This window comes from Bubalus bubalis, chromosome 7, assembly GCF_019923935.1.
Source record: "Bubalus bubalis isolate 160015118507 breed Murrah chromosome 7, NDDB_SH_1, whole genome shotgun sequence".
Classification (NCBI taxonomy): Eukaryota; Metazoa; Chordata; class Mammalia; order Artiodactyla; family Bovidae; genus Bubalus; species Bubalus bubalis.
The window spans coordinates 32,678,542-32,695,117 of record NC_059163.1 but is presented as its reverse complement, the minus strand read 5'-3'; the positions used below and the strand labels follow the sequence as shown (position 1 = coordinate 32,695,117).

At 38.8% G+C, this 16,576-nt stretch overlaps 1 protein-coding gene across 2 annotated transcripts in view; it reads right to left on the bottom strand.

The window, feature by feature from the left end:
- Positions 1-16,576, bottom strand: part of LOC123334365 (UDP-glucuronosyltransferase 2C1-like) — a 30,611-nt gene that overhangs the window by 5,787 nt on the left and 8,248 nt on the right. Inside the window, exons 2-6 of one of the 2 annotated variants that reach the window (XR_006641269.1) lie at positions 16,065-16,213; positions 14,109-14,240; positions 11,812-11,899; positions 10,458-10,677; positions 8,305-8,397 (exon numbers count right to left, since the gene is read on the bottom strand). Coding sequence is in view for 1 of the 2 variants with exons in the window: in XM_045166280.1 (XP_045022215.1) it covers positions 10,458-10,677; positions 11,812-11,899; positions 14,109-14,240; positions 16,065-16,213 (589 nt within the window). In the remaining variant the exon portion in view is untranslated. The remainder of the gene's footprint in view (positions 1-8,304; positions 8,398-10,457; positions 10,678-11,811; positions 11,900-14,108; positions 14,241-16,064; positions 16,214-16,576) is intronic. The other variant, XM_045166280.1, reaches the window with a different exon arrangement.

Genomic DNA, 16,576 nt, shown 5'->3' with positions numbered 1-16,576 from the left:
TTTCCCAAACTGTTTGTCAACCACTTTCGAGCCCTATCTTCTGGGCAACAGGGTCTTTTCTAATGAGTCAGTTCTTAGCAAAAGGTGGCCAAAGTATCAGAGCTTCAGCTTCAGCATCAGTCCTTTCAATGAAAATTCAGGACTGATTTCCTTTAGGATTGACTGGTTGGATCTCTTTGCAGTCTAAGTGACTTTCACAAGTCTTTTCCGATTCCACAGTTCAAAAGCATCAACTCTTCAGTGCTCAGCTCTCTTTATGGTCCAACTCTTCCATCCATGCTTGACTACTGGAAGAATCATAGCTTTCACTAGAAGGACCATGGCAAATAGATGGGGAAACAATGGAAACAGTGACGGACATTATTTTTTTTGGGGGGGGGGGCTACAAAATCACTGTAGATATGACTGCAGCCATGAAATTAAAAGACGATTGCTCCTTGGAAGAATTTCTATGACAGATTTAGGTAGCACATTAAAAATCAGAGACATCACTTTGCTGACAAATGTCCATCTAGTCAAAGCTAATTTTTTTCCAGTAATCATACAGATGTGAGAGGTGGACCATAAAGAAGGCTGAGTGCTGAAAAAATGATGTTTTTCATCTGTGGTGTTGGAGAAAACTCTTGAGAGTCCCTTGAACTCCAAGGAAATCAAACCAGTCAATCCTTAAGGGAAATCAACCCAGAATATTCATTAGAAGTATTGATGTTGAAGTTGAAGCTCCAGAACTTTGGCAATTGATGGTGGAGCGAATTCATCTGAAAGACTCAGATTCTGAAAAAGACTGAAGGCCGGAGGAGAAGATGGCAACAGTGGATGAGATAGTTGGAGGGTGTCACTGATTCAACGAACATGAGACCAAAGGCCTGGAAATAGTTTAGGTTGGGAAAGCCTAGAGTGCTGCAGTCCATGAGATCGCAAAGAGTCAGACATGACTGAGCAACTTAACAACAACACGTTGTTGCAGGGTAGAAACCAATGCAACATTTTAAATTAGTTATATCCCAATTAAAAATAAGTTAAACAAGAGAGACACTGATAAGTGACTTAATAGTGAAAAGTCATTCAATATTTTAAAAATTTAAATGCTTAAAAAATAATTTTAAACTCGAATGTCAATGCATGTTTATAGACATACACAAAATTTCTGGTAAGAATTTATCTGATATATAGAAGCATTTACAACTCTGGAAAATATTTTAATTTTAATATAGTTTCTTTTTTCCAAAGAATATATTTGTTTTATTTATATGAAATATAGTTACATAATAAATGTACTCCTTCATTACTGAGAATTTATTTATTTGTCTGTGATCACAGTTGGACTGTGAGGAAGACTGAGCGCTGAAGAATTGATGCTTTTGAACTGTGGTGTTGGAGAAGTCTCTTGAGAGTCCCTTGGACTGCAAGGAGATCCAACCAGTCCATTCTGAAGGAGATCAGCCCTGGGATTTCTTTGGAAGGAATGATGCTAAAGCTGAAAGTCCAGTACTTTGGCCACCTCATGTGAAGAGTTGACTCATTGGAAAAGACACTGATGCTGGGAGGGATTGGGGGTGGGAGGAGAAGGGGACGACAGAGGATGAGATGGCTGGATGGCATCATTGATTCGATGGACGTGAGTCTGAGTGATCTCCAGGAGTTGGTGATGGAAAGGGAGGCCTGGCGTGCTGTGATTCATGGGGTCGCAAAGAGTCGGACATGACTGAGCTACTGATCTGATCTGATCTGATCACAACTAACTACCATATTGTACAAAGTTCCTCAGAACTTATTTACTACTCAAAGTTTGTTCCCTATTATTAAAGCTTGTCTCTCCATTCTTCCAACTCCTAGACCCTGGAAAATACCAATCTACTCTCTACTTCTATGAGTTTCAATTATTAGGCTGCATGTATAAGTGATTCTAAATAATATTTATCATTCACTGACTTACTTCACCTAGGACAATACCATGTTTTCAAATATGGAAGTATTTCCTTTGTGTTCTTTGCTAAATAATATGCTTTCACTACATACACCACATTGTTTTTATCTTTTCATTCATTGAAAGACACTAAGGTTTAATTCACGCCTTGATTTTTGTGAATAATACAGCAGTTAGCACTGGGGTGAAGCTATCAAATTGTCAACATCCGTTGGATCATCGAAAAAGCAAGAGAGTTCCAGAAAACACCTACTTCTGCTTTATTGACTATGCCAAAGCCTTTGACTGTGTGGACCACAACAAACTCTAGAAAATTCTTAAAGAGATGGGAATACCAGAACACCTGACCTGCCTCCTGAGAAATCTGTATACAGGTCAGGAAGTAACAGTTAGAACTGGACATGGTACAACAGACTGTTTCCAAATTGGAAAAGGAGTATGTCAAGGCTGTATATTGTCACCCTTATTTAACTTATTTAATTTATAGGCAGAGTACATCATGAGAAACGCTGGGCTGGAGGAAGCACAAGCTGGAATCAAGATTGCTGGGAGAAACAGCAATAACCTGAGATATGCAGATGACACCACCCTTATGGCAGAAAGCAAAGAAGAACTAACGAGCCTCTTGATGAAATGAAAGAGGAGAGTGAAAAAATTGGCTTAAAACTCAACATTCAGAAAACTAAGATCATGACATCTGGTCCCATCTTTCATGGCAAATAGATTGGGAAACAGTGGAAACAGTGACAAACTATTTTGGGGGGCTCCAAAATCACTGGAGGTAGTGACTGCAGCCACAAAATTAAAAGACACTTGCTCCTTGGAAGAAAAGTTATGACCAAACTAGGCAGCATACTAAAAAGCAGAGACATTACTTTGCTAACAAAGGTCCATCTAAGTCAAAGCTATGGTTTTTCCAGTAGTCATGTATGAATGTGAGAGCTTGACTATAAAGAAAGCTGAGTGCTGAAGAATTGATGTTTTTAAACTGTGGTCTTGGAGGAGACTAATGTGAATCCCTTGGACTGCAAGGAGATTCAACCAGTCCATCCTAAAGGAAATCAGTCCTGAATATTTGCTGAAAGGACGAATTTTGAAGCTGAAACTCCAATACTTTGGCCACCTGATATGAAGAGCTGATGCATTTGAAAAGACCCGAATGCTGGGAAAGATTGAAGGCAGGAGGAGAAGGGGATGACAGAGGATGAGACAGCTGGATGGCATCACCGACTCTATGGATATGAGTTTTAGTAAACACTGGGAGTTGGCAATGGACAGGAAGGCCTGGCATGCTGCAGTCCATGAGTTTGCAAATAGTCCCACATGATTGAGAGACTGAACTGAACTGAACTGAAGATATTCTTCCATATTCTGTTTTAATTTTTTTAGATATATACCCAGAAGTGAGATCACTGGATAGTGGAGTAGTTCTATTGTTGATCTTTTGAAAAGCTTCCATACTGTTTTCCATAGTGGCTACAGCAATTTACATTGTCACCTGGAGTGCAGTTCAATTTTTCTTTTTCTACATCCTCATCTCTTAGACCATGTCTTTTAATGATGGCCTTTCTGAAAGTTCCATGCTGGCTTGATACTCAACACTCAAAAAACTGAAACCATGTCATCTGGTCCCATCACTTCATGGGAAATAGAAGGGGAAAAATTGGAAGCAGTAATAGATTTTATTTTGTTGGGCTCCAAAATCACTGCAGATGGTGACTGCTGCCATGAAATTAAAAGATACTTGCAAGTAAAACTATGATAAACCTATACAGCACATTAAAAAGCAAGGATATCAGTTTGCTGACAATGGTCCATATAGTCAAAGATATGGTTCTCCAGTAGTCATGCTTGAATGTCATTTCATGATGCATGCTCAGTTGTGTCCCACTCTTTGGGACTCCATAGACTAAAGTAGACCAGGCTCCTCTGTACATGGGATTTTCCAAGCAATTCTAGAGTGAGTTGCCATTTCCTAAACCAGGGGAAGATTTTCCAAGCAAGAATGCTGAAATGGATTCCCATTTACACTCCATGGTGTGATCACTGACCTAGAGCCAGACATTCTGGAATGTGAAGTCAAGTGGGCCTTAGGAAGCATCACTATGAACAAAGCTAGTGGAGATGATGGAATTCCCATTGAGTTATTTCGAAATCTAAAAGATGATGCTGTTAAAGTGCTGCACTCAACATGCCAGCAAATTTGGAAAACTCAGCAGTGCCCACAGGACTTCAAAAGGCCAGTTTTCATTCCAATCCCAAAGAAAGGCAGTGCCAAAGAATGTTCAAACTACTGTACAATTGCACTTATTTCACACACTAGCAAAGTAATGCTCAAAGTTCTCCAAGCTTGACTTCAACAGTACATGAACTGAGAATTTCCAGATGTTCAAGCTGGATTAAAATAAAAAGGCAGAAGAATGAGAGATGAAATTGCCAGCATCCATTGGATGCTAGAAAAAAAAGAGGATTTCAGAGAAAAATCTACTTCTACTTCATTGACTACACTAAAGCCTTTGACAATGTGGATCATAACAAACTATGGAAAATTCTTCAAGAGATGGGAGTACCAGACTGCCTACCTGCCTCCTGAAAAACCTGTATACAGGTCAAAAAGCAGCAATGAGAACTGGACATGGAACAATGGAAAGGTTCCAAATTGGGAAAAGAGTACTTCAAAGATGCATGCAATTTAACTTGCATGCATAGTACATCATGCAAAATGCTGGGCTGGATGAAGTACAAGCTGGAATCAAGATTTCCAGGAGAAATATCAATAACCTCAGATATGCAGATGACACCACCCAAATGGCAGAAAGCAAAGAGGAAATAGTCTATTGATGAAGGTGAAAGAGGAGAGAGAAAAAGCTGGCTTAAAGCTCAACATTCAAAAAATGAAGATTATGCCAGCAAGTCCCATCACTTCATGGCAAATGGGGGAAAAGTGACAGACTTTATTTTCTTGAGCTGCAAAATCACTGTGGGTGGTGACTGCAGCCATGAAATTAAAGGAGTCTTGCTCCTTGGAAGAAAATCTATGACAAACCTCAGTCAGTCAGTTCAGTTGCTCAGTCATGTCCAACTCTTTGTGACCCCATGAACCTCAGCACGCCTCCCTGTCCATCACCAACTCTGGGAGTTCACCCAAATCCATGTCCATCGAGTCACTGATGCCATCCAACCATCTCATCCTCTGTGGTCCCCTTCTCTTCCTGCCCTCAATCTTTCCCAGCAACAGGGTTTTTTCAAATGAGTCAGCTCTTCGCATGAGGTGGCCAAAGTATTGGAGTTTCAGCTTTATCATCAGTCCTTTCAACGAACACCCAGGACTGATCTCCTTTAGGATAGACTGCTTGGATCTCCTTGCTGTCCAAGGACTCTCAAGAGTCTTCTCCAACACCACAGTTCAAAGGCATCAATTCTTCAGCACTCAGCTTTCTTTATAGTCCAACTCTCATGGCCATATATGACCACTGGAAAAACCATAGCCTTGACTAGATGGACCTTTGTTGACAAGTAATGTCTCTGCTTTTGAATATGCTGTCTAGGTTGATCATAACTCTCCTTCCAATGAGTAAGCGTCTCTTAATTTCATGGCTGCAATCACCATCTGCAGTGACTTTGGAGCCCAGAAAAATAAAGTCAGCCACGGCTTTCACTGTTTCCCCATCTATTTTCCATGAAGTGATGGGACCAGATACCATGATCTTCATTTTCTGAATGTTGAGCTTTAAGCCAACTTTTTCATGCTCCTCTTTCACTTTCAGCAAGAGGCTGTTTAGTTCCTCTTCACTTTCTGCCATAAGGATGGTGTCATCTGCATATCTGATGTTACTGATATTTCTCCCGGCAATCTTGATTGCAGCTTGTGCTTCCTGCAGCCCAGTGTTTCTCATGATGTACACTTCATATAAGTTAAATAAGCAGGGTGTCAATATACAGCCTTGATGTACTCTTTTTCCTATTTGCAACCGGTCTGTTGTTCCATGTCCAGTTTTAACTGTTGCTTCCTGACCTGCATACAGTTTTCTCAAGAGGCAGGTCAGGTGGTCTGGTATTCTCATCTCTTTCAGAATTTTCCAAAGTTTATTTTGGTCCACACAGTACCTAGAGAGCATATTAAAAAGCATAGAAATTACTCTGCTGACAAAGATCTATATAGTAAAACTCATTTTTTCTAGCAGTCAGGTATGGATATGAGATTTGGACCATGAAGTAAGCTGAGCATCAGAAAATTGATGCTTTTGAGCTGTGGTGTTGGATAAGGCTTTTGGGAATGCCTTGGACTGCAAGGAGATCAAACCAGTCTATCCTAAAGGAAATCAACCCTGAATACTCACTGGAAGTATTGATGCTGAAGCTGAAGCTCCAATATTTTGGCCACCTGATGTGAAGTGCTGACTCATTAGAAAATACCCTGACTATGGGAAAGATTGAAGGTAGGAGGAGAAGGGGATGAAGAGGACTAGATGCCTAGATGGCATCACTGTCTCGATGGACATGAATTTGAGTGAGCTTGGGAGATGGTGATGGGCAGGAAAGCCTGGCATGCTGCAGTCCATGGGGTCACAAAGAGTCAGACACAAGTGAGTGACTGAACAATTCCAGGGGATCTCCTCACTCAGGAATCGAACCTGCATCTCCTGTAGCAACTGCATCTGCATGTGGTTTCTTTACCACTGAACCATAAAGAAGGCTGAGCACCAAAGATTTGATGCTTTCTGATTGTGGTGCTGGAGAAGACTCTTGAGAGTCCCTTGGAGAGCAAGGAGATCAAATCAATTAATCCTGAAGGAAATCAACTCTGAATATTCATGAAAGGACTGATGCTGAAGCTGAAATTCCAGTACTTTGGCCACCTCACGTGAAGAACTGACTCACTGCAAAAAAAACCTGATGCTGGAGCAGATTGAAGGGAAAAGGAGAAGGGGGCGGCAGAGGATGAGATGGTTAGATAGCATCGCCACTTCAATGGGCATGTATTTGAGCAAACTCTAGGACATAGTGGAGAATGGAGGAGCTTGTCATGCTGTAGTCAGTGGGGTCATAGTGTCAGACAAAACTTAGTGACTGAACAACACCAACAATTCTCATAGGTGTGAGGTGGGATCTTGATTTGCATTTCATGATGCTTAGAAGTGTCAAGCCCCTTTTCAAGTACCTGTTGGCCATGTATATGTCTTTGGGCAAATATGTATTCAGTAACTACATTCATTTAAAACCTTTTTTGCTATTGAGTAATATGGGTTACTTATATCTTTTGTATATTAGTCTCTTATCAGATGTGTGATTTTCAAAATGTGCTCCAATTTTGTACATTGCCTTTCATTTTGTAAATCATTTATTTTGCTGTGTAGAAGCTTTTGAGCTTGATATAGCCCCACCTTTTGGTTTGCATTGGTTCCTTGTATTGTTGGTGTTATATCCCAAAATTTGGTGCCAACACCCTTATGGCAAAACCAATACAATATTGTAAAGTAATTAACCTCCAATTAAAATAAATAAATTTATATTTAAAAAAAAAAGAAACTTTCCCTCCTGTTTTATAATAGGAGTTTTATAAACCATAAAAGGTCTTCTTATGTTTAAGTCTTTAGTCCATTTCTAGTCAAATTGTGTAAGTAATGCAATGTGGTGGTTTAGTCACTAAGTCGTGTCTGTCTCTTGTGACACCATGGACTGTAGCCAGCCAGGCTCCTCTGTCGATGGGATTCTCCAGGTAAGAATACTGGAGTGGGTTGCCATTTCCTTCTCAAGGGGCTCTTGCTGACCCCATAATTGAACCTGGGTCTCTTGCATTGAAAACAGATCTTTACCAACTGTGCTCTGAGGAAAGCAATGTAATATATGGGTCCAAATTTTATTCTCCTGCATATAATTATCTAGATTCCCTAATACTACTTATTGAAAAGATAACACTTTTCCTATTGAGTATTCTTCACTTTTGTCAAATATTATTCAACTTAGAACGGTTTGTATCAGGGCTCTCAATCCTGTCCATTGGTCTGTATGTCTATTTTTATGACAATATAATCTTTTTAAAATTGCTATAAGTTTGTAGTACAGCTTTAAATAAGAAGTGGGATGCCTCCAATGTCATTATTTCTTGGGACCGGTTTGGCTGATTGAGATCTCTTGTGGCTTCACACAAATTTAGAATTTGTTTTTCTCTTTCTATGCTCCAGAAGGCCTTAAAAATTTGTGATTCAATCCATTCTTCTTTTTCTGCCAAGGAACTCTTTCTAGCTGAAAGTTCTCTCTTAGTGATGAGTAATGCTGGTTTGGGGATGATGCTGGTAAAATAAAACTGTCATCATTCTGTTCTTGTGTGATTTAGCTCAGATTTTTTGTTCTACTGTGTTGCTAAAATTTCTTACGTGGCCTTTAGAGCATCCCAGAGATGATTTTGCTCATGGATAGTGTCCAATTGTTACTCTCTGTCAGGGAACAGGGAGGCTGGGGTCTTCTTTCTATTTATAAATTAACACAACGAAAGAGCAGAAGTAAGTTTCTAAACTGGTATTGGTTATAACTACCCAGATGGTGACTGCAGCCATGAAGTTAAAAGATGCTTGCTGCTTGAAAGAAAAGCTATGACTACCTAGACAACATATTAAAAAGCAGAGACATAACTTTACCAACAAAGATCTATCTAGTCAATGCTGTGGTTTTTCCAGTAGTCATGTATGGATATGAGAGTTGAACTATAAAGAAAGCTGAGCATCAAAGAATTGATGCTTTTGAAGTGTTGTGTTGGAGAAGAGGCTTGAGAGTCGCTTGGACTGCAAGGAGATCCAACCAGTCCATCCTAAAGGAAATCAGTCCTGAATGTTCATGGGAAGGACTGATGCTGAAATTGAAACTCCAATATTTTGGTCACCTGATGTGAAGAACTGACGCATTGGAAAAGACCCTGATGCTGGGAAAAATTGAAAGCAGGAGGAGAAGGGGACAACAGAGGATGGCATCACCGACTCAATGGACATGAGTTTGAGCAAGCTCCGAGAGTTGATGTTGGACAGGGAAGCCTGGCGTGCTGCAGTCCATGGGGTCACAAAGAGTTGGACACGACTGAGCGACTGAACTGAACTGAACTGACATGAGGGAAGCTGAGTGGTTTTTCATTTTTATTTTTATGATTTTGTTGTAGTCCCTAAATTCTTTATAGTGGTAATATCTTTAATTTTTAAGAAATAAAAAGTATTATTGTTAATTTAACAATTCATCTCTTTAACAATATATTATTTTCTTTAAATAAATGTAGTATTTCTTTGAGGTTATAATCTATCACCTAGTAGTGGTAGGTGACAAAATACTTTCACAAAATTTAGGAAGTATAAAATAATCTTTGATTATTGATTTAATTATTCAGTTCAGTTCAGTTCAGTTCAGTCACTCAGTCATGCCCGACCCTTTGCGACCCCATGAATCACAGCACGCCAGGCCTCCCTGTCCATCACCAACTCCTGGAGATCACTCAGACTCATGTCCATCGAGTCAGTGATACCATCCAGCCATCTCATCCTCTGTAGTCCCCTTCTCCTCCTGCCCCCAATCCCTCCCAGCATCAGAGTCTTTTCTGATGAGTCAACTCTGTGCATGAGGTGGCCAAAATACTGGAGTTTCAGCTTTAGCATCATTCCTTCCAAAGAAATCCCAGGGCTGATCTCCTTCAGAATGGACTGGTTGGATCTCTTTGCAGTCCAAGGGACTCTCAAGAGTCTTCTCCAACACCACAGTTCAAAAGCATCAATTCTTCGGCGCTCATCCTTCTTCACAGTCCAACTCTCACATCCACACATGATCACAGGAAAAACCATAGCCTCGACTAGATGGACCTTTGTTGGCAAAGTAATGTCTCTGCTTTTGAATATGCTGTCTAGGTTGGTCATAACTTTTCTTCCAAGGAGTAAGCATCTTTGGGGCTTCCCTGGTGGGTCAGAGGTTAAAGCGTCTGCCTCCAATGCGGGAGACCTGGGTTCAATCCCTGGGTCGGGAAGTTCCCCTGGAGAAGGAAATGGAAACCCACTCCAGTATTCTTGCCTGGAGAATCCCATGGATGGAGAAGCCTGGTAGGCTACAGTCCACGGGGTCACAAAGAGTCGGACACGACTGAGTGACTTCACCTTCACCTTTAAGCGTCTTATAATTTCATGGCTGCAGTCACCATCTGCAGTTATTTTGGAGCCCAAAATAATAAAATCTGACACTGTTTCCACTGTTTCCCCATCTATTTGCCATGAAGTGATGGGACCAGATGCCATGATCTTCATTTTCTGAATATTGAGCTTTAAGCCAACTTTTTCACTCTCAACTTTCACTTTCATCAAGAGGCTTTTTAGTTCCTCTTCCCTTTCTGCCATAAGGGTGGTGTCATCTGCATATTATTTGATAATCTTTGATTATAAAATAATATTTGATATTAGGCACACTCTAAATTATGGAAAATTGGTCAATTTCCAATTATATAAAGCTGATTATTCCTTCAAAAACAAAATGCTTCTTAGTTAAGAATATATTCTCTACTCACGAAGTATTGTGAATAACAGCTTTCAAAGCATTAAGCAGATCTGCACTTGTCATTCTTTGCAAGTCTACTTTGATAGCTGCCCCTTTGGCTTTCATACGAGCAAGATTATCATGCTGATCACCAAACATAGGAATTCCAACCATAGGGACCCCGTGGTAAATAGCTTCATAGATCCCATTGGTTCCACAGTGAGTTATAAAAGCTCTGGTTTTGGGATGACCTAAAAATTAAAGGAAAAAAAATATCATTTTAAGTTGCAAGAGTGTCAGAAACAGAAAATCATGACACCTGCATAAACCAAATTCTATTAGGTAACATTTTCTATATAATTCTGTGTCATGAGAACACATATAAATTCTTTTAGGCTCTGAAGAAAGCAGCAATTAATTACTCTATGCTAAGTGTAATTAGTGATTCCAGCAATTAAGTCATTCCATAGACAACTAAGAAATTTCCTGCAAAATATATGGTAGAGAGTACTTGCCCATTTGACAAGTTGTTGCAAGAATACATCAATAAAAAAGAATGGAGGGACTGAAGAAAATAATCTATTTGTAGATGGGAAAGAGGAGGTGACATGTGTAGGGTTTCAATATGAAAATGTTGTCATAACAAGCTAGAAAGATAGGCTACATTAGTTCATGGTGTACTCTGTTTAAGAAAACAGGATTGCATTTGACTTTACACTAATAGCAGCCATTTATATTATATATGAAATATAGGAGAAATGGTTTGACAGATTTTTTTTTTCATAGAGAAGAGAGGTGTGAGAAAATGGTGAAGAGAATCAGGAGTGTGTTGCAATACTGTATACAAAAGTTAATGAAAGCCTCATCTAAAGGTAATTTCTCTGATTTGATCCTGAAGAGGGAGAGATTATGTCATAAATGGGAGAGTCACCAAGATCTAGTCAGGTTCCTCTGAACTCTTCTCAACTAGAATTTGATTCTGTGGCTCCACTATCTCCGCATTGCCCAATTTTAGCAAGCATTCTACTAGGTCAGTTGAGCTCTGCACTTTTCCATCCAATGAACTTCCACTATGTTCTTTTGTGATAAATTCCCCATTTTTCTTTCTGTGTACAAATTGTTTCCAGTCTCTCTGTTTTATTGTAAAAGTCCATTGCACTAATAACTATACTTATGGTGATGGTCTTGAATAAATGTGCCTTACAGTCTTTAACAAGTGTCATGAACAATCCTTTCTTTCAAAACTCCTGAAGCAACGTGAAGAACACATTAAAGTTGTTTTTTTTTCCTTATTTTAAATACAAATTTGTTGATATCTGTTATTGAATAATCATTCAGATTATACCTCATTCAGCTCTGTTTATTTTTCTTCTCTTTGGTCTTACCAAGAAGATCATTCTGTGGAATCCATTTATATAGCCGGGTATTGGCTCCTAGTGTTTCTGGTTTCTTTCCTGTGTATCTCCACAGAACCTATTAAGATAAATGTCTTTATTAGAAGATTTTAGAATCACATCCTGTCAGAAGAAGTTAACCTACCCTGATGACTCAGATCGTAAAGAATCTTCCCACAGTACTGGAGACAGGGGTTTGATCCCTGGATCGGGAAGATCCCCTGAAGAAGGAAATGGCAACCCACTCCAGTATCCTTGCCTGGAATATCCCATGGATGGAGGAACCTGGCAGGCTATAGTCCATGGGGTTGCAAAGAGTCAGACACGACTAAGAGACTTCACTTCAATCAAATTTGATGCCTCCAGGTAATGCACAAGTAAACTGAGTCCATACGTGATTAGGTAATGAATGTTTTTAAACCATAAACACTACAGCTGTGTTTTCAAAGGCTTGCAATGATCGTAGTCAATAGCCTTTCATCTTCAGGTTAATTCTAACTTAACCCAATGAAGAAAAATGTTGAAGATATAGATGAAGAAAAATGACAATCTGTATCTGAAAGAACTACATATGGTGTTACTAAGCCACTCTGGTAAAGAGGATTTTTGAGACAAAGATTTCAGAGGCAAAGGGGAGGGATGTTATTTACCTCTTCTGAACTATTTTTTACATACTTACTAGTAATGTAGACTCATACAGTAAAATATTCATAATCATATTTATCATTTTAAAGTATTCTAAGTCTAGAGTTTGGTAGCATTAAAAACATCCACATTATGTAACCGTCATGGCATCCAGTCACACAGTCATGTCCGACTCTTTGCGACCCCATGGAAAGCAGCCTGCCAGGCTCCTCTGTCCATGGGGATTCTCCAGGTAAGATTACTGGAGTGGGTTACCATGCTGTCCCCCAGGGAATCTTCCTGACCCATTGGAGTTGGTGATGGACAGTGAGGCCTGGCGTGCTGCAGCTCATGGGATCACAAAGAGTTGGACATGACTGAGCGCCTGACTTGGGAAAAAAGATTTCACTGAGGTAAAATCCAGAATGGTATCAATAAAAAATGATAGTTTGCTGGAATATTGTATACTCCTAAATATTTTACTGTATTGTTAGTGTTTTAAATGTTGAAGAATCACTATTTAGGATTTCATTTAGGATTATTTTTAGGATACATTATTTAGCATTATTAGAAGAATCATTATTTAGGATTATTTTTAACCTAAGCTCTTATTTCCAGGTTCAATTATGACAATGCTCAAAATCAGTAATTACTAGAAAATATAGTCCCAAGACATTCTGAGAATCAAGCCTATTATTTTGAATATCTTTTCCTTTATTTTCTGTTATATTATTTGTTACTTGTTTATATGCTTCAGATTTAAAGAAATATAAGAATAACAAAAATCACTGCAGATGGTGACTGCAGCCATGAAATTAAAAGACACTTACTCCTTGGAAGAAAAGTTATGACCAACCTAGATAGCATATTAAAAAACAGAGACATTACTTTGCCAACAAAGGTCCATCTAGTCAAGGCTATGGTTTTTCCAGTGGTCATGTATGGATGTGAGAGTTGGACTGTGAAGAAAGCTGAGTGCCGAAGAATTGATGCTTTTGAACTGTGGTGTTGGAGAAGACTCTTGAGAGTCCCTTGGATGCAGGGAGATCCAACCAGTCCACTCTGAAGAGATCAGCCCTGGGATTTCTTTGGAAGGACTGATGCTAAAGCTGAAACGCCAGTACTTTGGCCACCTCATGCGAAGAGTTGACTTATTGGAAAAGACTCTGATGCTGGGAGGGATTGGGGGTAGGAGGAGAAGGGGATGACAGAGGATGAGATGGCTGGATGGCCTCACTGACTCGATGAACGTGAATCTGGGTGAATTCCTGCAGTTGGTTATGTACAGGGAGGCCTGGCGTGCTGTGATTCATGGGGTCGCAAAGAGTCGGACACGACTGAACTGAACTGAAAAAGTGTTAGGTTACATGGATGCGTTAAAACCTAAAGCACAAAGTTGACTGATGGTTTAACAGTAGCAAATGATTAATTTTCATTTATTATTTAAAGAAAATACTGCAATAGAATTTCCTTAATAATGCCAAGTTTAAAGCAAGATAGCAATCAAATATCCCCTTTTATCATTTATACATTTTCTTTAGAGCTCACTTAAGTTGCAACTAACAATATCAATACCCTTTCCTAAATTTTACAAGTATACTTTTACTGTGAACTTCATGGATTTTAAAACAGCTGTCACTGAAAAAAAAAAAAAAAAAAATGACCTTCTGAGGAATCTGGGCAAGAGCTGATGCGATCATATTAGACTTTTCTTCTGAGAGGTTTTTGATCATTGACCCCAGAGTAAACACAACGACTCCATCTTCTCCAGAGCTTTGAACAAACTCTTCGAACTCCTGTGAAAAAAACAGTCTTTGTAACATAAAAGCTTACAGTTATAATAGATGTCACACGCTTTTCAATGTGTCTGAATTATTAAAGCATATTTCATATGTTAATGATTTCAGTGTATAATAGATGACCTGAAATCCTTATTAGGTGAATTAAAAATTATCATTCCTAAAAGCTCATTTGGTAAAGCATATTGAGGTATGAATGTGTCTTTGTGCATGTGTGTTTGTGTTTACAAGTTATTGACTGCCTGTTATCTTTTGCCATTTGCTCAACTCTTTACATGTATCATTTAACTTAGATATATGGTGATTTTATGAGATACGTATACATTTACAGATGGGAAATCTATCTCCGTAAGGTTAAGTAATTTGTCCAAGTCTACACAGCAGTAGCTGGCAGAGGAAATTTCTACCTTTATGTTAAATAGTTCTGGTGCTGCAGTTTTTATTTAGCCTTAGATGCTAATAAGGTTGTTTTCATTTTTTCTGCTGAATTATGGTCAGTACAATGACACAATTTTGGTATATTTACTTTTCTCTGTTTTCTAAACTTCTATTTTCTTTTACTTTGATTAGATATGGTTTTTTATATAAGCTTCCACATATACGATTAGGAATGAAGTAGCCATGTAACTCCTGACCAGACAAGTAATGTAGAAATACATATAAAGCATACTCTGAGGGTTATAGGAATATAGAAGAAATATATAGCTTTGAATTAAAAATAAAGACAACATATTTAACCATACTGAAATAAATCTTTTCATCCTCTGTTTAAATACTAGCAAAACTAAGCCAATTAAGTAAGACAAAAAAAAAGGGGGGGGTTTTGAGGCATGAAATGGAACAAGGAAGAAATTTATTTTAAGGGATTTCTCACATGTTTATTGGAGAAGGAAATGGCAACCAACTCCATTCTTGCCTGGAGAATCCCATGAACAGAGAAGTCTGGCAGGTTGCAGTCTATGGGGTCTCAAAGAGTCAGATAAGACTGAAGCAACTTAGCACTCATGCCCATGGTTATGGAGACTGTCAAGTTTAATCTGCAGAACAGCACATTAGGCTGGAGACTCAGAAGAGCCACTGCTGTAGTTCAAGTCTGAAGGCTGCCTACGGGCAGAATTCAGACTTTTGTTCTAGTCACATCTTCAACTAATGGAATGAGGCTTACTCACATAATGGAGAGTAATTTGTTTAATCAAGGTCCACATATTTCAAAGTTGATTTCATCTAAATATAGCCTCTCAATAACTTCTAGAAAAATGTTAGTCTAAATACCTGGGTACCCGGCCAGGCAAGTTGACACTTAAAATTAACCATTACACTATGTTTAGAGATGATAGAATGATATCTTTATGTTCAATTATAGCATAGTATTTGTAAGATACTAGGAAATATTTTTAAATTTATAGAAAATACATTTTCACGTATAGTTAAAGGACTTTGATCAAGAAAATAAAACATTGAGGACTACTTCATTAGATAATAATACATAATCCAAAATAAAGGCTACTCACCTTCTTACTGTACTGTATAGTCTAAGAAAATAATGACCATTAAATTCTATGTCTGTTTTCTCCATTTGGGGATCAAACACTGTTAACAATAAACCAGAAATCATTTTGAGATAAATACTCATAGTTGGGTCAGGAAGATCCCCTGGAGAAGGGAATGGCAATTCCATTCCCGTATTCTTGACTGGAAAATTCCATGGACAGAGGAGCTTGGGAGGCTACAGTCCATGGGGTCGCAAAGAGTCAGATACGACTGAGTGACTAACACTTCACGCTTCATTCATGTAGGACAATAATAAGCACATTTAACTACCTTAGGCAGGGGCTTTGCAGGCTTGCAGTGCAGTCCTCCAACAAATTCAGTATTAGGTAAGTAAGGTTGAGGAAATTCAAAATCCCAGTAACTTCGAAACAACCATATGTCAGCTTTCCCCATAATCTCACATAGTGTGGTAGGTTTTCCTGAATAAAAATGAAGGATAAGAGAGGGAAAGGAATCTGATATGTTAAATGAGAGATATATCTTCACCTAATTTTCTAAGTAAATTCTTAAAGACCAATACCGAGCCTATGCAACCCAAGTTAAATCAATTGAATCAGTTAAATCAGTTGAAAAACTTTTACCCTGAAGAGTACACATAGTCAGATTATGAATAAGTAAACACATTTGGGCTTCTTTTGTGGCTCAGCTGGTAGTGAATCTGCCTGAAATGCTGGAGACCTGGGTTCAATCCCTGGGTTGTGAACATCCCATTGAGAAGGGAAAGGCTACCCATTTTAGTATTCTGGTCTGGAGAATTCCATGGACTGTATAGTCCAAGGGGT